This window comes from Lepeophtheirus salmonis, chromosome 2, assembly GCF_016086655.4.
Source record: "Lepeophtheirus salmonis chromosome 2, UVic_Lsal_1.4, whole genome shotgun sequence".
Taxonomy (NCBI): Eukaryota; Metazoa; Arthropoda; class Copepoda; order Siphonostomatoida; family Caligidae; genus Lepeophtheirus; species Lepeophtheirus salmonis.
Genome location: NC_052132.2, coordinates 15,312,944 through 15,335,735, shown reverse-complemented (window position 1 = coordinate 15,335,735; position 22,792 = coordinate 15,312,944). Strand labels below are relative to the sequence as shown.

The window sequence follows — 22,792 nt, the reverse complement described above, 5'->3', positions numbered from 1 at the left end:
AAAAAGATTGGACTGATAAAGAAAAAAAAGACTGATAAGGCATTCAGTCGTAGGACTTATCCAACACACCACATGTAGTAATATATATCTGTTAAGGGTTTTCGCAACCGGTGAGCCAAAATTGTTTTTTTCTTTCCGTGGTGAGAGTGCCTTTTGTAACTTCTTATTCTTCTTTTTAGGACGATGGATTGCACGCAAGACTACCGGAATAAGATGATTATGATATGTACAATAATGCACAACAAAAAAAAAAGCAAAAAAACAGAAATAGGGGGAAGAAGATGAGAAAAAAAGCTCGACTATAGTTTACGTATGTATTATATACTTGTATAACTTATAATTAGTAGTTTGATAACTTCTATTTGAGTATTATCCTTCCTATTCATTGCTCTTATTACTTAGGTCTTAAGAAATATTAAGAATATATTAATTATTATTATTTAAGTTAATAAAAGTTAAGAAGGCGTGCACTGAGTCAAAAAAGAAAGAACAAAATATATAAAGTGTGCAATGTATATACATACAGATATATAACTTATATGTATACATATAATTGAATTCAATTTGGCGGACTAAAAATAAAATATAACAAGTTACTAAGAAGAAATTCATTAAAAAATTCGTCACTTGACTCGAATATTCCCTTTTTTGTGCCCTTATCATATTTTGTTCTGCTCTTCTGTTCCTTTGAGAGTGTTTGTGTTGCTTACATCTTCGTTCAAAACTACAAAAGTACTTATAATAAGATATAAATATATCTCTTACTCTTCATAATATAAAAGGACTAAATAAAATGGAGAATGGGAGTCTTCATTATGAGGGTTCCCCCTCAACACTTAGACGATTTGCCAATCGTGAAAGCTATCTGCGATCAAGCTATAATTTTGCATGCCAAGGTAGGGTTCATTTTTTAAAAATAATTTTATATTGAGTCATTGGGAGGTGAAGGAAAGGGCACTAAATGCAGTTTGCAGTGATCCCCCCTTAACGCATTATACCAAGTGCTCCATTAAAATCTAAACACTTTGAATTTTAAAATTCAACAAGATATAATCTATTAATTAACAAATTAATTTCAACAAATTAATAATGTAAGTAGATGTATGTCTGAGCTCTTTTGATCATTAATGTAGCCGCCTTTAGTGGCAATCATGGTTTCCAGGCGGCGTTGGAAGGACTTGCACCCACTGTGGCTTTAAGGGTGACGGGGTTTAGATAACCGACACTACAGGCTTTCCCCTTGACATGCACCCAAAAGATGTAATGGAAGGGGGTGGCATGAGGGATGTAGAGGTACAAAAGTGTTTGGTCAAAAATCTTGAGGTAATTCAAAAGAGTTTTGCAACGGAGAAGATGGGGCTCTTTAATTGCTGTCTCAAAAGTGGTCTTTCCATTCTCACAATGCTCTTTCCTCCCCCTTTTTTTTATGGCTCTCTGGACATTTTATGTGAAAACTCGATATCTCTTGCTTGGGCCCAAATTGACTCAAGGAGATTGGCCTTGGCTGTTTTCTTTTACTCCTCCGAGTCCAGTTTGGAATTTTTGATAGATCCCTTCTTAATCTCCGACTATTCAGACTTGTTGACGTCGTAGGCAGTGCTCCTGGAGACCCCAACTGCTTGGTTTTTGCAGCTTCAAGCAGTGTTCTAATGGAAATTCGTCGATCACGTTCAAGTGTCATTTTCTCGACTTGAACCTAAGCTAGACAGCTAAGGTTTGTTTTGGCTTGTAAGTAATATTTATGCTTGACTATATATAGGAATATCACCTAATTTCAATCACTCAACCTTCATTAATTATTGAATTAGTCAGTGTGCAGATTTCAATTGACCGCCCGGTAGCTACTGTAAAATACCAATAAGGACTCGTCTTAGGACTGACAAATTTTATTAGAATTGGAATGATAGAACTGTAGTCTTTTCAGACTCATCCTAGACTATGAAAATAATAAATCCTCAATATGTCAAGTTGACAAATTAGATTAGGCTGGTACAAGTACGAAGCAGAAGGGAGCTCATATATCAGAGTAGAACAGGGCCGAATAGGTTGTGTTTATCATCTTTAAACCTTTCTTAGTGAACATGGATTTTCCTAACCCCAAACTTTATAAGATTGCTTCAAATTTGTTAAAAATAGATATTCTCGCTGGAAATTGTTTGTATGCTACTGAAGCATCCTCAAGAAAAATGCATTTTGTTCTCGTAAAAATGTATATTATTGAAATTATTCGTAAATTTTGTTATTTTTGATCAAGTGTTAGTAAATTTGAACATTTTTTTTGCTTTGTGGTCGTTCTTTTGCCTTGTTTATTTCCCTTTTTTCAATGTAATATCACCTGATATTCTACAAATCACACACAACCTCATCATTACTGATGAGTACATTTTTGTACCAAATTTTTTTACTTATATCTCGTTGATGACCAAATCTAATGTTGTTAATATTATTTAGGTTTCTTTTGAGTATATATCAATTAAAACTTGCTTAACATTTGCGTTGAATGTTAACCCCAGTTCATTAAATACGTCGAAAAGTATGTTCACTATCTGAGGGTTAAAAATGTCAAACTAAAAATTTGAGCAGAAACTGGTCTTCCTCACATTTTTTATCGTAATTTTAACCTTAAAAATTATTTTTGAGAAAAAATTGAAACAAAAAACTAATTTCCGACAACGAATATCGTTTAATTTATTTATTTCCAAAGAGTCACCAACAAGAAATGTATCTAAATATATACTATTCACAAAGAATTGTATAAAGTATATATCTTGTGAAGGATCTATGACTCAAGAAGACTACGATAGACTTACTTGTAGGATTAATTTCGTAATTTAGAGGATCAATCAATTAATTGATCCAAGATCTATTGATCTTTGAGTTTGTCATGATTATACTTTTGCAACAGCTTGATACTGATTGATGACTCCTCTTCTCTTAAAAATTGAAATAACGACAGCTAATATCCTGTCTTTCAGTAATCAGGGCTACCATATGTCTTCTATATTATCTCAAGGTTGTCCCTCCTTGGGATCGGTACTTCGGTCTGTCAGTCCATGAGAGCGGTCCTTAATTATCGGTCATTAAATTTTTCCTAAAGAGGCTTATTAAACCAAATAAGATATGAGATATTGTGACCGGTAGTTATTTTATTTTTTATATAAACGGGTCTCACTTTACTTTTGTATCTTGATCAGATTAATTATATAGCTAGGAGAGAAAAAAAAGAAGGAAAATAATGATGAAATAACTAATAATTATAACAAAAATAAAATAGTTGATGCGTTTAATTACTATCTGGAAGAGCACCAGCTCTAATCACGCAATCTTTCGTAGTAAAAAGCATCATTTATGATAAGAAATTATTGTTGGTCAACTTATATGAACTTTGTACAATTATAAATTTATAATATTTGTCGTAGTTGTAATTTTATATCAAGATCAAGTGGTACTCTCAAGAACTCTTCCATTTCGGGAAACTATTTGAAATCCCAAAACATGATGATGGATCGACTGATTATGACAGTATATATATACTATTCCAAGTCAAAGACTATAAAATGCCTTCATCAATGGTTGATAAATGATAAGTCAGTCTTATTGATATTATCTTTCTTTTTTCTTCTTCTCCTGGCTATAAAAATAATTTGATCGAGGCACAACAATATAGTTTGAACACCCAAAAAAACATACACAAAAAGGTGGTAAATATGTCATGTGGCAAAATATCCTCAAGGCAAAATTACCAACGGCAAAATTATCGGTGGCGAAATGATTTTGGTAAATTTGCCTAGAACCCTGAGCTATGCAAATTTAAAGATACATTGACATATCGTGCTAAAAATATTCTTATTTTCATTATAATGTAATTTAATACGAATATATTATTACTTTTGCTTAATTATATAATTTAATATAGTAAATTGCAGAATAATTAAAAGAAAAAAACACAGTGAATGACGTCACCAGGGATCAATTTTACCTTCGTTAAGGACCGACAACTAAATAAAACTGGACTGAACAGCAGTCCTCTGTACTAAGAAGGACCAACAAAAGACAAGTGTATATCTACATTAACAGGGCGTCCGTAGGGGGTGGCTTGGAGGGGATGTAGCCCCCCAAATTCTGGAATTTTTGCTTTTTTTTTCCCAAAAAAGTTAATTTTTTTTAGTTTTTTCCCCAAAAATTGAATTTTTGAAATTTCTTGTCCAAAAAAAAAAAATTCTATGAGCAGCTATGAATTTTCGAAATCTTTTTCCACAAATTGAAATATTTCAATTTTTTTTCCAAAAAATCAAATCTTTTGTAAATAGCTATAGATTTTTTAATTTTTTTTTCTAAAAATTTTAATTTCTCTATTTTTTTTTCAACAAAAATTCCTAAAACCAAGCCCCCATAAATACAATTTTTGCGGACGCCCCTGAATACATTATGTATATATTCGAATCAGACACTTGAACATACCCAACATTTATCACAATGAATGATTGCATGAAGATTTTGTATAATATTGCGGTTAGAGGAGTTATTTCTAAAAGTTTAAACGAAGACGAAATAAAACATGTTATTAGTGAAAATTCTTTGAATAATGATGACGTGTAACATAAGTGCACAACTCTTTGTCTTGTAGGGAAAATAATAATTGTTTTGATTCTTAATAATTGTTTTAAATTTGCTCCAAATTCATATACTGATTGTCTGTTTCTCTTTTGCGTCATTTGATAAAGAAATGTCTTCATTCACAAAAGAAGTCCTTGACTCCTTTAATAAATTTTAAAGTGCAATATAATATATAAACATATTATTTAGTCTATATTTATATAATGAATAAAAAAACACATCAAAGATCATATAATTTTGGAGGGTCAAAATTATTTTTATGTCATTTCATGTGCTGTTTCTCATTTTGGAACTACAATGACATTTCAAACAAATTTCTGATTCAATAAATGGTGCGTCCACATATAAAAAAACCTTGAGTAAAAATCTGATCTCAGTTTTTCTCTCAGACATCTGAGTTCTGAAATGTCTGGAATTATAGTAACTCGGGACGATTTCCGTTCAGAGTCATTTTTTACCCTTAAAACAATCCAAAAAGTAGGATTAATACAACACATGTAAAAGTGTTTTTATTGATTCTGTATCTTCTTCTGAGGCTTCTTCTTTTAGGCTGAAAAATGAGGAAAACCAAACTCTTCTTTATACCTTTATAAAGTAATAACTTCTATACTTACTGATGAAGAATATCATAGCTTATTGTATTATAGAAAAATATTTAATGTATTATTTAAAAAAGGATATACTTAACAAATATGCACCTCCAAGGATTTTTGTTCCATATTTTATTTTCTGAGTAATATCATTTTGAAATATTAAAATTCTCTACTCATCGTGAAGCTTTATTGTTCAATCCTGATCTGTCATTGCCAAGGAAGGAGTACACTCTACTCACTTCTGAGGTCTGGTAGTTTTCTTTGGATAAATTCTCCTCCTGTTGTCCCTCGTGGAATTCGGAATCTGAATTCGAACTTTTCTTGAGATGGATGATTAAGTTAGAAGTATTTTCCTTCGATTACCTCGATCTTCCTTTTACATAGTATGACGTCATGAAATTGTTATTGAAATAGGAAAAATATGATGATAGTGTTGACTATTTGTCAGTACACCCCCATAAAAAATGGGATCACATAAAAAATACAAAATTGAACCAAAATCCTTGGAGTGTCGTTTTTATCATTTTTCAGCCTAAAAAAAAGAAATATATTAAGGGTCAAAACAAGATACAGAATCAATAAAAATATTACATTATTATCAAAATCACTTTTAGATCAGTTTAAGTAATCTTACTTTTAATTTGATCATATTTTGAAGGGCAAAAATGATTTGGAACGATAATAGTACCAAATTACTATAATTCCAGATGTTTTAGAATTCAGATGACTCAGAGAATAACAGAGGTCAGTTTTGGATTGTGTGCTTATAGATAAATTTGATAATTTTGTACAACATGTCCCCCTATAATTTTTCCATTGTGCTCTACAAATCTGTAGGATAATTTGTATTTACCAAAGAATTTAAACTATAGTTTGGAACCTTTATTTGATAAATAGGACTTATATTATCTCCAATATAACCAATTTTAATTAAAATATGTCAATTTATCAGGATAGAATGGAATAATTTGTTGATAAAAATGAATGACTATTCGTTAAAGAATACAAATATAATCAACACTTAATTTCGGGAAAAATCATTCTCGCTTACTTTTGTGTCGACAGTAAAAAATGAACAATTGAGTCTACGTAGTACAAGTAAAGGATGTTCTAACTGATATATTACTTTGTGTATTGGATATTTGATTCCTCACATTAAACAAAAATGGAACAAAATACAATCCATATAGTAATATGATTTAATTATCTATTGTACGAAGGTTATTTTTAATTACTAGCATTGTGTAAATTACTATTCAGATAAACGCACTGACTTGAATATATATAATTACTAATGATGAAAATAGAGTGTAGAATGACCTTGTTAAAAAAGAATCCGAAAATCAACTTGGTAACCTAGACAATTTGAAGAATGATAGGGTAGGAAGGAGGAAAGGATATACACATGGCCATTTGATAGAATTACTCCGATGTTGATTCCTAATTCTACTCTGAGTCCAACAAGAACTTATAATCATAAATCCAGAACAAATCCTCAAAGTAACTTTTCGTCTCTTATGAGCACACACGAATGTTGAATCAGGTTTTGAATTTAATTGAATCTATTTAGGAAAGGATGTGGCTCACTACTCAGGAATTAAATAATAATGACAACTGCTCAGGAAAAGAAAATTCATTCTTCAAACTACCAATTCCAAAATAAACGGGCCAGCTAAAAATACACCAGACTTTCATCACTGATAATAACCTTAGAGATAGAATACTTAGAGTGATGATACTGAGAAATAACATGGGAAATTCGTTGACGTCGCCACAGGAGACGACAAAAAAGTAATAGTTGATCGAAACAATCGAAAGCATAATATTTGGCCGCTATCAACTCCAAAAATTTTATAGTATAAGTATAGCCGTTGTTAAAAATATCCGTTTTAAGAAAAATAATTAGGCATTTCACTATATTAATAATTGTGTCTGTATCAAACTTTATATTCATACTAATTAAATCTATTTCGAAATGTTATGCAGGCATAGAATTATATCATTTGGAAAAATGTGAAAGTGAAAGGATTCAATGGAGCAAAGTTCGAAGCATACTCACACATCATATTCAATTTAAAAATCAATTATTTATTTATTCTTGAATTGAATTATAGTTAGAATAATCTCGCAAATCCATCATTAATATTTTGTAAAGGATAATTTAATTTAATTTATATTTAAAAATTGGAATAAATGATCTGTTCAAAAATACTCTAATCCTATTGACATCTCTAAACTCTTATAATTATGCTAATAAATTATTATTACTACAATAAATCAAAAAGCCCCATCTATGTTTTTAACATACCTAACTATTACAAAGAGAATGTTTTGTTCGTCTATTTTTTTTATGTGGATAACTACTTCTTCACATCATCACTCTGTTTATTTTACCTCTATGATATAATCATCTTTAAATTTGATTAATTCTTGTTTTTTAAACAAGAAGCTACAGACTGTAACGCCCCCTTGCGGATCATATATATATATATATATTTAGTTTGCTCATGTCCTATTCTCTTACGTTTCTGTTAATAAATTACTCTGACTACACCTTACAATAATGTACTAGGGTCCAGAGCTTTTTAAGATTTATACAATTTTGAAAATTGTATTCGAAAAGATTGAAAATTATCTCTTTACTAAAAAAACAAAACAATTCAACTTTTGTTAAAAAATGAAGGTTGTTATATTGAAAAAAATCTTACTTCTTCATCCCTCCGCATAAATAAGGATCCCAGCTTACAATATTAAAAAAATATAAATTGCACAAGTAACACATCTTTCTTTGATCGAGCAATACATTTTCTAAAACTGGTCAAGGTCACAAGAAACTCAAATGATGATTAAACAAAGTAGGGAACCAAAAAATGCACTATATTAAATCTTCCTATTTGAAGAACCATATTAGAAATATTAAAAAAATTATAAATGAAAATGAATTTTAGTTATTATTATTTTTTTTTTTTGTATTTTTAACAAATTTGAAAGTTTGAATATATAGCCCATAATTGATTGAAATAAGTCGATTCAATATTGGCGCTTTTACAAATATATTGGAAATTTTATATTTTTCTGATTTTTGTGTTAAATATTGTTTTTTGACGCACGGGTTACATAAATTAATATGCTGAACATAAATTGTAAAATGTAATGTGTGTTAAAATCGAGCCTTCTGTGGTCAGATATCTTCCTGTTCAACCATTCAAACAGTGAATTTTGAGCAATTATATTAATTCAGCTTCCTCTAAATTTCTGTAACTGTTATAATTGTTTTTTAACCAGTTTTTTTATCAAATTTAAAAAAATAGAATGGAATATATGTATATGTGGGATCTGTGGAGTCCGTTTATATTCACATGTTTTATCTCTGTAATAACTTTATAATATATACATCATTCTAGTCTAAATACAAAAGGTGTTAATTTCCTCAATTGGTGATCCTGTCTATTCAGTGCCGAATACCCAGTTGAACATACCCCAATCTGAAAATTTCGCCATCAAAAAACCCGATCGGCCCTTATGTGTCGACGTACGCCTTCCTCAGTTCGACCAGGAGGATCCTGAAAGATGATTCATACGAGTGGAGTCAACTGTTCAAATTCACGTTGTTTCTAATAGGTAAGATGAGCTGAACGTCGTTGTCTCCATACTCCTTGTCACGCGTGTGTCTAACAAAGAAGTTCGATAATCTAAAAGAAAATATTTTGAAGCTCTGTGGTTTTTCGCCCAAGGAGAGAGTTAAAAAGGCCCTTGAGCAATAAAAGTTTATATAAAATTATGCAATTATTTCTTCCGACGACCTAAGGAAAAAAGTGTTTCATGCTGCCCATGATCTTTTATATCCCGGGTTTAAGTCAACACTGCAAGATATATCAGAGTCTTTCGCCTGCCCAAGTTTGAAAAATTAGGTCAAAACTTGGGGCAAAGCTTGCCTCGTATGTCAAAAGAATAAAAACGCTATTCATCATAGACCTTCAGGAGCAACAACTTCGATAAGATTCCTTGTAGATTCAGTGTGATCCAAGTTGACGTAGTGGGATCACCTCTTCTCACGAAATTTATAATTTTCTCATCACCGTCCTGGGAGGTAAAGTATATGGACTGAAGCCCTACCAATGATGAATATGACGGTAGAAAGCACAGTCAATACTTCCTTTTCTGGTGTACCCGAGTGAATACACTCGGACAGAGGGGCTCAGTTCACGTGGACACTATGGAATCGTTTAAGACACCTCCTCTGTGAAAAAACATTTTTCACTACATGTTATTATCCTGACTCAAGTGGGATTATAGAATGGTTTCATCCAACACTAAAAACTAGGATATCGTCTAGAATGTAACAGGAAGGAGAATCGTGGTTATAATCTCTACCTTTCGTGCTTCTTGGACTTCGAGCGTTTATGCCTTCAATTCCTGGGATATCGTTCTCTCCTATTCACCATCTTTTTGGATCCACTCCCCGTCATCTTCTGTTGTTGGGAGACAATTATACAGACCTACGCTCCGGTGAACAATGGCCCTTTCAAGATTTTATCTAAATCCGAACTTACCTTCAAAGTGGATCTAAGACATTGTTCAGATTTTATTTCGTTATATCGACTGAAATCAGCGTTTGGAATAACAGACATTTTACGACGTTTCGAAACATGCATATAAATTAATCCAGTGTAGTCTTTGCGTCTCAGTTTAAATTCAAATCTTTAATTTTAATTCCACATTCGTGCATTTTTACCATTTAAATATTGCATGTTTTTTTTTTGTTGATCATTTCACTTCCAAACACTCATGTCTTTATAAATTTTAGTTTGTATTATTGCATTCTCACAATTAGGATTTCATTTAATCTAACCTCGAAAGAGATTCTAGGTGGAGCATTTTAGGATCTGTAGAACCCATATACATTTACAAGTTTTATCTATCCAAGAACTTTATAATAATTACATCAGTCTAGTCTAAATACTAAAAGTGTTAACTTTTATCATGTACAATGTACATATATTAGAGTTGTTTTTAGAAACTTTTTTTTCATAAAAATTAGTGCTTCTAAGGTCATATAATGTTCCTTTGATAAAAAAATTAGTATTTCAAAATTTGACCTTGATCCATAAACATTAAGAGGTTGCAAAACGACCTTAAAGTTTCAAAATGTACGGATTTTGAAATAAAGCTGGCGTACTTCCCTTTAAATATACAAAATTTACAACGTTTATAAATTTTATGAATTTTTGGATGTAGATTTGATCTTCAAAAGAATTTTTAACAAATATTCCCCTAAACCAACAAATTGCTATCCAAAGTACATAACAAGCGATATGGCCGTTTTTTGATACGGCATCTGCATTTTTGACATTAAGTAACTCTTCCCTGTGCACTCGGATTTTCTGCACCCCGATTTTGTTGAAATTGCTTTAAATCTGTTTAAAGTTGATTTAAATGCCGGTAACATAATTAATATTCGAATAAAAGTTTTTTTGAGAATAAATGGAACTTTTGTTATTACAAAAATGTCTTTTCTTGGAACTATTTGCATTTTTGCAATTTTTAATCAAGGTTTGGTGAATTTCATTAATTTGTCCAATTTTAATTTTTTTTTTCTCGGTCTATTCCCCTTTTTTCAATTTAAGATATTAGCATTGCTACAAATGGAATATCAGCTGTTATTCCAAATAATCTCGTCTAAGTCAATGAGTACATTTTTAGTACCAAAAATATTTCGTCAAGTTTCAATATATAATGAAATTATAATATTTCAACTATAATAATCCCGAATTATATTCATTGATGCCCAAATCATTGTCTTGTTAAATTTTTTTATAATTAATTAGCATTGTTTTGAGTCAATATCAACTGTGGATCAAAGTATTTAAGTTAAAAATTTCATTAACTACTCCCAAAAAAGGATGTTCACTAAAGGAGGTTTAATGAAGAAAATGAAATAAAAAAATATTTCACGCATCGTCAGGGGCCATTCAAGAGAACTATTGGATTTTAAATTGGGACCATTAAATAAAAGGACTTAAGCCTTACAGGCTATCAAAAATATACAATTATATTGCCTAGTTACATTATATATCTAAGCCTAAAACGTTTTAGATATATGTTATAACATCGTTATACAGGGTCGTTCAGGTACATCCGGACCACATTTAACTGCATCCTGCTCAATAAGGGAAACAAGTAGATTAATTTTATTTGTTCTGATAATACAGAAGAAAAAAAAATTGGAATGTGTTTTCCATCTTGACCAATCATTTGCTCGATACGACACATAAAGTATTTGCAGCAAGCCTTGACCACGTCCAGCGGAGAGACTTTGTCCCAGGCGTTCAAAGAGTCGATGCTGTTGTGTGAATTGGAAGGGACCTTCCTTTGTAACTTTTCCTAAAAGAAAGAATCCAGTGGATTCATATTAGGTGAGTTAGAGGTCTAGGTCTGGGAGTGTAAAAATAGAATGTACTTTTTACAAGTTTTGGTTTTTAGGGATGGAGTCTTGCTGAAACAGGAACTCGACACCTTTGGCCTCAGCTTTCATCCAAGGTATCACTTGGTCAGACTGGAGTTCAAAGTACTTGTCAGAACCAAGCCTTTCTTTTGAAATAAAGAAGATAGGGGCATGGCACTCCCTTTACTACCATGATCATGATGTTGTCCTGAAACTTGGTTTTAAAGGATATCGGATCTCTCTGTGGCCAACCATTTGTCGTTTTGTATGTTGTGGGATCTGTTGACAGTCCAATGTTTCTCCTCCGAATAAAAGATGATTCAAATATTATATGAGACTGAACAACCCTACATAATCTTTTTTTTCATATTGTATATAAAAATTTCTAATTATATAATGGAAAGAATAACCTAGTTGATTCTCTAATTATCCTACTTTTCTCTTCCCTAATCGATCAAAAAAGAAAAAAAAGAAATACAGATCTAGCCATTCATAGGAATTTTTAGTATATATTACTTTGATTTCATTCAAATATTAATGTTTGTCATACGTATCAAGTGGTATTCTATGCATAAGTTAAGTCTTGTTTTATTCTCAAAGATATTTGATGAGGTTTTGTGACGGAAATGTTTTTTTTTTTATTTAGTAAAAATATCGATTATGAGCCCCTATAATGGTGTTGACTCCAATTTGGATGCAAATTATGACGACAAAGAAAATACACTATTGAAAAAAATATATATGTATATATATATAGTACTTGGCTTTTCTCATCGTTACGTATTGTGTATAATTAAAAGGAAACACCAGTTTTACCTATAGACAAAAGGGTTGTACATAAGCCTTTCATTCATTAGGGACATAAGATGATCATAGACATTCAAACGTGTACTGAGGGTTAAACTGTAGATATAAATCATCTAGAAGAACTAAATTTACAGGAAAAGTGAATTGATTAAATTATAAATTCGACAAAAAGGTATAGTGGTTTCGGAAAAAATTTACTTCACAATTTCAAGTGGAATAGGCCTATTGTTTTTTAGACTGCCATGTGTTGAAAAATTGTGAGTCTGAGTGACAATACCGTCAGACCCGCATATATAGGGAGCCCTTTGTTATATATCATGAGATATTTCGTATCCTTGAACCTAAGAGGTCTATAAGATGTTGAATCAACATAATCAAAGATTTAATTTTTGTTTGGATCAGCAGGTTTTAATATGAGTGCATCTTCCAAAGTAAGAGCAATGTACTTTGCTGTGCACAATGCAATGTACTATATCGCCAAGATGGAACAGATAAGGAACAAGTATATAATGAGACCTAAAAGTGATATTTATTACTACAGCTGAGAGGTTTGTAGGGTTTAATATCAGGATCTCTAACATTGATGGTAATGGAATTGATATAGGAGTAACTATTATACGCTACAGGCTTAATGGATCAATCCAGCTTCTAAGAACACTGAAGCACATTGTTAAAGTTTGAACCATGTTCATCAGCCAAAATAATTGAACTGTTTCCTTGTTTTTATTTGCAAGTCCGGGTTATGTAAATATGGAAATTTTAGGGTCATATTTCAACCACAAATTTTCATGTACTTATAAAAAAAAATAACATTTTGAGATCTTGGGAGCACTACTTTTCCAAGAAAAGTTACTTGTGAATCACTCTAATGTATATAGTTAAGTGCCTGCATTGAGAGGATAAAAGCAAACGAGTTTTGTAGATAATAATTAGTGTCTAAATGCCATAAAAGTGTTACCTCATATTCTATTGGATCCATCAACACTCTCAGCATTCATTTGTACTACAGAAAAATCTCTAATCTCAATCACAAACCAGGCGTCCACAAATATGGGGTACATTGTGTCAAATTGATGTAGCTCGTAGCTGATTAAAGCAATGAAAAGAATTTATTCTGTATAAGATTGCATGATGCTTAAACTAAATAACCACAAATGTTTTTTTGTTTTTTTTTTTTTTTGCATTGGAGGGGGAGTGGATCTTGACCCAAGATTAAGTCACTTTCACACACGCAACACCGTTCAAACCTACATGAAGAGCCAAAGCATTCTGGTCAAAGAGCTCTTGCCAATGTCAAGCACGAATCTAAACCCCTTGGACTATTTTGTGTTTACCTATGTGAAGCAGAAGGCATGTACTATCAAACACCCCAGTGTGAAGTATCTAAAAACAGCTGTTGAATTATCTGGTAGAATATATCTGCCAATAGCCTGAACTCCATCTACAAGTACTTTGTGTCACCGTGTGAATCCTTATTTATTCAGTCCAGCCCAGAAGAAATAAAGTTGATTTACATCATCAAGAGTCAAACTTAATAAGTTCTCAAACAGATGCAGGACTGGACTAAGAGTAAACTACAGTCTTCAGTCATAAATAAGGAAGGATACAATACTGGTTCTTTTAGCACCTACTGTTAGCGTGATAGATATTGATAAAGTTGTATTAAATAAGTATACCGAATATTTGTGTACACCCGGTACATTCATCCTCCTTCTTTTTTTTTTTTTTTTTTTGGCAAACTCAATCTATCAAGAAAAATGTAATTGACTATACGAACATGGGTAGAATTTGTGGATAGGGCCAAAGTCAATCAAACAATCTAAATATAATACATACATAAATCCGAATATGTATGAAAGTGAAGATATAAGTACATTGGTACATATGTATGATTACATCAACCTATTTATGGCTACCTGTCTCGATTCCCTTGTCAATCAAATTGTAGAAAATAAAATAAAATATTTGATCAATGTATATGTTGCACAGTCATTGGTACCTACAAAGATTTTGTAATAAAAAAGATTAATGTCCCATGATGTGTATCTTTGTGATAGATCCTTCAACTATCAATGCATACAAAAAAAAAAAAAAAACAAAGAGAACATAAGAGCCAATTGACAGAAACGCCTGAGTTGAACCTTGACCAAGATGCAATTTCTTATTAACTTTCATAATACTTATTATATCATCAACTTTTGCTTCCTTCAATCTAAAAAGATGTGCCAGCAGGGGAATTGGGACAATTCATTATGTGACAATTTGACTTAATTGAGTGAAAAAATTATTTATTTTTTTCAAAAAATGTTGCTAAAAATCATGAAAAAATCTATAAAAATTAACATTGATTTAACTTAAGAGTCATCTACTGAGTAAATAATAAAGTATTAATCCTGAAAAATATATCACATTCATATTTTTGATCAAATAAATAAAAATGTAGTCATATACCTATGTGAAATTTCAAAAGCATTTTGCATGTAGCATTGAGCGTATATATGGTGCTCTCTTATGTATATTTTATAAATATCTTTGATCTAGGAAATAACAATGCAGTTAGAGTATTAAAATATCTCTGACATTATGCATGTAGCATCGAGCGGGGGTAGCTACAACAAAGCCAGGTAGCACTATAAATACTAAAGTGCTCGTTGGCTCAACCGTCATAACGTCATGCCCTCCCACCCTCATATTCTTATTATTAATCTTTAATTTTTGAGGAGAGAAATCTATCATCTTCGTTTTCAGTAACTACGCGCGAGTGTGCTCAAGCAAAACTGTGAGTAACATTGTGGATTTCTTAGGTGCTATTTTCTATATTTTTAGGTTCAGTTTGTCTGTTCAATGCCCCCTAATAACTCTGGGCAATGCCAAATACTACCGCTGGTTAATCATATTTTGTGACAAAATATCTTCAATTTCTGCATATTCAATTATATCTACTCTGGGGTATGAGGTTTGTTTACTTATATTGCATTGTGAACAAAGGGACTGATAGTGCCGCTGTCTGGCAGAAAAACAATAAAACTCCCTCAATGAGAATATTATCTATAGTAAAATATAAGTGTATGTTACTTAAATAGAAACGATGTGAAAAATGGATGTGTTGTCCCTAAGCTACAGACAGTTACAACATCTTGCGGATCGTATATATATTATTAGTTTTTAACTATTGTAACCAAGTACTTATATATTTATATACTAAGGTTTGCCGAAATCATTTCATAAGTAGAGATTGGGGACCCCTTTACTTTTGAATTTGTTTCGAAGGAGTTTTATGAAAATGACGTCATGTTTTGATAATATTATAATCAAGTAATTTTTCATCTTTTTTTTTTTCTTTTTTTAATGTGGAGGTGGAAATGACCTCTTATGTCTTTTTTTCAATGCAAAAGGGTTCGACCGATATGTTCTTTTTGTGGAAAAAAACCAGACTGCCAATTCATCGCTCGAATTTTTCAAATATTTATTCACAGTATTGGAGCAATTCGGACCATTTTTACCTGCATTACCCCCCCCCCCCTGAATATTTTTTCTTAGCTTAAAAAGATTAAACATTTTTGATATAAATATTTTTCATCTTTTTATATATATGATATTGGATTTACTCGGTATTGCCCGGAGTTAATAGTCGTCGACGTCCTTTTTATTTACTGCAAGTGTGGATTTTGAATGATTTTATTATATGTCGTTACTTTCATTGTATCATGCAACCTTTCATCCAAAAAAGAAACATAAAAAAGCCTAAAATCAGTTGATGTTAGACAATTCCTCCCAACAGTGGAATTGTTATACAATAATTGTTCATTACTAACATTAGTTCAACTCTTCAATGTTTAGAACAATGATTAGAGGAAAATAAACATAGAATCGTCTGCTGTAAAAAAAATATACAGTGTAAAATTGATGTACGTATAACTGAGGTGACACTGTGAGTAATGACTTTTTTGAGATTTATAATGACTATTTTATTTTAATTTTTTAACAGAAGTCCTCATTCTTAGATCACGTTTTTCTATAAAAGATTTCTATTTCGAAGTGAAAGTCATTTTATTAAAAACTTACACAATCTTTGTGGGACTTCTACTCTTTATAATCAAGTGTGGGCCTAAGTCAAGAGTCCCTATTCCCCTGTCTAATAAAATCCGCACTCTGCAGGAGATAAATGTTTTTACGGAAGAAGACATATTTATTTGTTAAAGTATATTACATAATATTGTCAATCAGTAGTTCCCTGCATATTGTATATGTAGGGAATGAGTTATTAATAACCTTTAATGTATCACGCAACTTTTCATACTTGAAAAAATAGAAAAAGGGTAAGGTAATTCTTCGCCACTATAGAATTATTATTCAATAATTGTTGACAAGTCTTGAGAAGGTAAAAAAGCAGAAATAAACATCGATAGGTGACTACAAAAAACCCTATACATTTGTGTGTTAGTGAATAACACCATCAAAATTAATAGCTTTAAGACCCTTATAATTATTTTTTTCCTGGTTCTATGCATTGGTGTAATTTATTACTTTTTAAAAGGAGGAGCAACGTCATTAAAAAATGGATGTAAATAATACCACATACATGGACTATAGTGATTTATTTTTTTATATAGAGAGATCAACTAAACTTTCAAGGTTTATAACTTTTTGTTTAATAAACATATCAGAAGGAAATTTGAAAGACACACAATTCATATACTTTAAACCATTATTTATTATGGTAGTACCCAGCATTGCCTGGAGTTATAAGGCTTCGAAAAACATACAAATATTGCTTTTATAATATAGAAGATAACTTCTCAACAAATCTTTGGTGTTCCTCTCCGTTATTCATGAGCAAACTCAGGATTAGCTACTCCCACAATACGTTAATATGATTTGATGAGTCAGGGGGGGGGTACTTTAGTTCGTTCGTAGCCCTCAAAATAAGTCAAATCCATTTCTCTAACTTTTATATAAAGAACTACCCCACTTTTATTCCTTAATATTAAGAGTTGAACTAAATGCCTGCAATATTTAATTCATTTTTATAAAGTGCTCCATGTATATTATACTCCCTTTTGTCTTTAATATATTGGCATATGATATACATCAGGGATCAATTTATAGATTGCACCCAGTGGCTGTTTTTCTAGCCTTGATCAAAACCTCGACTCAGGGTCTAAAACTTAATGATAGCATCCTCAGGATATTTAATCAATTCCTTGGTAATGCCAACCATGAGGGATTCCAAATGTGCATGAGTTGTGAATATACTCATTACTCCAGTGACGTCCCACCAGTAATAGTCCAAGTGGTTGGAGTCTGGTGATGAATGTGGCCATGTTGTTATCTTACACTCCTTTTTTGTCAGACTTTGGCCAAACTTAAGAAAAAAAAGTTTTATTGTTTCTTTAATAATCTAAAGGTTGTATGGACAAAATTTGCCACATTTTAAAGACAACATTACTCGATCAGCTGATGCTTGATCCGTCTGTTTTTGGTGTTAAAATTTTTCCTGGATCATAGGCTTCAGTTACTGCTTTCCAATTGTAGCGATATCATCATTTTAAGTGCCCAAGACAAGTCATTATGTTCAATGAGAGAGATCGTAGGTGCGCTGCTATTAGATTATGCTAAGTGATCACATGAAATTAAGCAATGCTGAAATATTTGGCCTTCTGTCAATGACAGTTAGAACGGTCAGAAGTCTCAAGAAGCAGCTGGAGGAGTCATCGGACCCGATGGACGTTGTTGACAGGAAGAAGAAGGAGGAGAAGAGCACCAGGATTTTCTAGGACGTCACCTTCATCAACAAGGTCGGGGACATCATCAACGAGGACCCCAGCATTCCATGGGAGCCATGGCAAGTCTGTTGTCAGCGTCAGGCCATGGATGTGGCAGCAGGACTCGGCTCCGGCCCACAAAGCTAAGCGGACGCAAGAATGGCTGAAAAGCAATGCTTTTGCGTTCGTACCCTTCTCCTCTTGGCCTCCCTCATCACCTGATTTAAACCCGTTGGACTACTTTGTCTGGTCCTATGTGGAGAACATGACCAACTGCTCCTCCCATAACACCAAGCAGTCTCTCATCACCTGCATCAAGGAAAAATTCATTGAGATAGAAGCAGCGCAGATCCAAAATGCCTGTTCTCAGTTTCGTAGCCGCATTGAGCGGGGGTTGGCTGCAGACGGCGGCTATATTAAATAGATAGCTATTTTATATCCTAATAAAGATATTCGTTTTTATTTTATCAATAAATATTATAACATAAGCTTGTAGTTGTTATTTTTTAAAGCGGCAGATTTTGTGCACGCGCCCTGTATATTAATAAAACAAAGTTTATAGGTATGGATATATAATAAATTGTGATAGGGTGGACTGTATATGGTGCTTCCTGAAGTATATCATGAACATTTTTTTATTTAAAAAAGGATATTTTGTTCATTATTGGCCACATGACATACGATAAAGGGTTTTTAAGGTTTTATTGTATAATACAAACGCTTTTTGGACAGTAACTATCATGCGTCGAGTATGGAGGTCTCAAAAGAAGACATTTGCCACATTTTACATTTGTACTTTCAGAAAGAGAAAAACGTGTCGAAAGAGACCAGGAATATTTGCGATGTATTCGGGGCCGATACTCTTTCAGTTCGACTGCACAACAGTGGTTTAAGCAAATTTTGTCCCTGCTCTATCCTTCCCTCTACTGTGAACAACTCGACCGTTTCAAACTGGCGATCGAAAAGAAGCCGCCAGTATTGGCGAATAGGAGAGAAATCGTGTTTCATTCTGACAACGCTAGGCCACACACGTCTTTGATGAGGCGCCAAAAGCTCTAGGAACTCAGATGGGAAGTTCTTATGGATCCACCCTACAGTCCGGATATACCATCAAGTGACTACCATCTGTTCCTGTCTATTGCCATGCTCTTGGGGAACAAATTTGGTCTCAATAGAGGCATGTTAAAATTGGTTGTGTCAGTTTTTTTACCAATAACGACGAGGGCTTCCACGAGAATGACATTGCGAAGTTGGATTCTCATGGGCAACACGTTATCAAACAGAACGGGGTATACTTGGCTTAAATCGGATGTTTATAATACTTATTTTAAAACAACTAAATAAAGTGAAAAATAGGAAATTTGTTCGTATCGGGATAAAAAATAAATCATTATTTTGTCTGTTCGAATTCAATTATCAAATTAAATTTACCATTATGTTGGTATATTTGTTCAAAATTTATATTGGCACTATGAGTCATATTGCACAGTTAGTTTGTTTTTGAAAGATTGTAGTTATTTTTAACGAAATGCTGAATTCAGAGGTTCTAAAAGAATTTTCCCCATAATTTATTTTATCTTACATCTATCCTTTGTATTTGTCAAAAACAAACAATGAAAATGTTAAGGAAATTTGTACCTACATAATATATTTTAATAAAATAAAAGTTTATCCCTATGTTTGGATATTTGAAAAAAGATATTTTGATCTAAAAGAATAATAAACTAGTCATTTTAATGATATCCTACCGGGGTTTTATAAGTAGGATTGTAGAAAGGGTACATTGTATATCATATACCATACAGTATAAAGAAAAAAATAGGAGTATAATATTCAGGAAGTTAAAAAGAATAAAATCTCGCTGGTGTTTAGTTTAGTTCATATTTATATATTTAAAAAAAAGGTAAAAAAGGAAGTTCACTTTGGATGAGGCTTAGAAACGAGCTAAATAACTCCTTGGCTCATCAAATCCTATTAACAAAAAAAAAGAAGAAAAAAGATAGACAGGTGTGACGTCATGGTGTATAACAGCGGGACTATAATAGTAACATACAAGGAAGGTGATATATAGCTACTCTAGGTAAGAGTTATACTCTTTGACGTCACTATTAAAAAGCGCGGTGGAAGTTAAACATCAGTCGTACACGCGTAATGGTATAACCTTGATATGTTTGTTTTATGTTACTGTTGTTGCGTCTTGACGAGGGAGAGACACAAGCTATTTATAATAGAAAGGATGACCGAGAGAAATGAGGAGAAGAATATGGAGGAATAATTAACACTGCTTATAAGATCATGTGTATTCTAACTATACTCTAATATATTTACAAAAGACGAGACTATTTATAATACGTAAAACACATACTTATAATACATAGACGAATATACAAGAAGATAAAAACATGTAAGGAAATATTAAATACATAACAACTGTATAATGAAAACATGAATATTTTTTGCATGAAATGTGCAATGCTCTGTGCAATGTGCAAATAACTCATATCTTATTATGCTTAATATACCCTCGACATTTTTAGGGAAAACTCTAAGGACCAACAGTTGAGTACCTGTTCCCAGGACCAATAGGACTGGTCCTAAGATTAGATTAGACTGAATAAATAACACCCACTCGTAATAAAATAAATTTGAGAATTAAATTTGGAATGATAAAATAACGGTTTCTTTTTGATCAAACATCCTATATGTTTTCTACAACTCATGAAATCACTCGTATTTTAATTTGATCTAATCACCTATGAAAATAGATATTCATACAAACATATACTTGCTTCCATGAGTGCTGATCAAAGTCTCATCCACTTGAATAGAATCTAATTAGTTTGTTTTTATTATTTGTAATTATAAACCTCCTTGGAGACAGATGTTAATAATATGTACATACCAAGGCAGGAAATGGTTTTTATTCTTTGTAGAGGAACTTAGGGGTGGATATTTATAATTATTCCGTTTAGTTTGTAGACACTAGACGTATAGAACGTAGAGGACCATTATGCATAGAAAATTTAAAAAACAACAACAAAAAAAAAAAAAATATCAGGCTGTAGCCGTCGAAAATCATTCAAAAAAATGGAATTTTTTATTATCTCCATTTGTACATTACCTGTTCCCTCAACATAAAAGCAAATTATCTTGATTTGTAACAAAGTTGAGTTGTTCTTTGACCAACTATAGTCAATTTATATCAACTAATAATGATCAGGAACCTTTTGACTGCACAGCAAATAGTACTTTATTCATCCTCATGATTAAGTAATTTAACAATCTATAGATTATATTTTAAAACCATATCAGAGCCCATTTAAGTCTCATATATCCAATGCCAGTTCTGAACGATATTTCAAATTCTTCTTTGGTATCTCAATTGATGATATAAGTTTGAATACAAAATCTACAGTAGACTGGAATACAGGGGCATCCGCAGACTATATATTAGGTATATTTTTTTTTGAGCTATACAAACACAAGAGGTATCAAAATTTGCGTAATTTTACACAAATTAAGAAAATAATAAAAAAAAATGTGCATAATTTGGAGGGCTCTGCCACTCTTCAAAATTTTGTAAAAATTTACATCATCACAGATTGAAACCCTATCCCCAAAATAATATTCTGCTCGAAATTGCAATTTATTTCTTATAAAGCCATCTCTAGACTTAGCGTTAGTTACATTTTGTTAAGCATCTTTTACCAATTAAACACATCTTTCCAATAATTTCGTGAGACAAGGAAAATCAACAATTTCTAATTTCTAATTTTTGGCCATGATTTGAAGGTCCTCCTCAGAAATACTTCAAAGAACCTGTGGTGCTTGTGTCTTAACATTCGTGCCACACAATAATCTTGGTGTAGTCTCTTACATAAAACTTTACTTTTTGTGACTTAAATAATCTGATTTCAGTGCTTATTTCAGTTCCCTATCTTTTATTATTCTTCGCAATGCCAACTCCCGGATGTGGTCCCGCTCATCAAACAACATACTGACAAGTAGGCTTTCTGGCTGCGCAAAAATAGCATTTCTTTCAATAACAGGGTCCACGACGGACCTAAGATTTTTGGTAAAAATCTAAAGCAAATAATCAGTTCAAAAAAATGATTACACCCATCCCTAAAAAAGCGTTTTTTCCTTGATTAGGAACCACACTGGAGGGTAGGCTTTAAGCACGTAGTTGACAAGCAATTGAAAGTTTTTTGATGAAATATGAGTATTTGAGTAATGTCTGCGTAAGTGAAATTGCCTATCACCGCAGAAATAGGAACGACAGTTTCATTTTCACAACCAACCAATCGTTTTCCAATTGGACCGTAATATTCTGTAGGACCCAAAGTGCCTTCATCTAAACTCAAACATAAATAACGAAGGGGTAACTCATTGGCATGAAGTATACAAATGCACCATTGTAACAGTTTCAATAAATAGTTATATAAATATTGAATCATGCCACGTTTCCAAACGGTGCTATTTTGCAGTTCCGTCATATTCAACAGAAATTATGACATCTAAATTCCACCCATGTGCCGCTAATAAATTTACGATCGAAGTAAATA

At 32.1% G+C, this 22,792-nt stretch overlaps 1 protein-coding gene across 2 annotated transcripts in view; it reads left to right on the top strand.

The window, feature by feature from the left end:
* The first annotated feature begins 347 nt into the window (after positions 1-347).
* The window catches only part of LOC121132287 (G protein-activated inward rectifier potassium channel 3), a 91,092-nt gene continuing 68,647 nt past the window's right edge, over positions 348-22,792 (top strand). Inside the window, exons 1-2 of one of the 2 annotated variants that reach the window (XM_071886623.1) lie at positions 348-503; positions 693-896. In XM_071886623.1, the coding sequence (XP_071742724.1) occupies positions 794-896 (103 nt within the window). In that variant the 5' untranslated portion in view covers positions 348-503; positions 693-793. Of the gene's footprint in view, positions 897-22,792 lie in introns of both variants that reach the window. The other variant, XM_071886624.1, reaches the window with a different exon arrangement.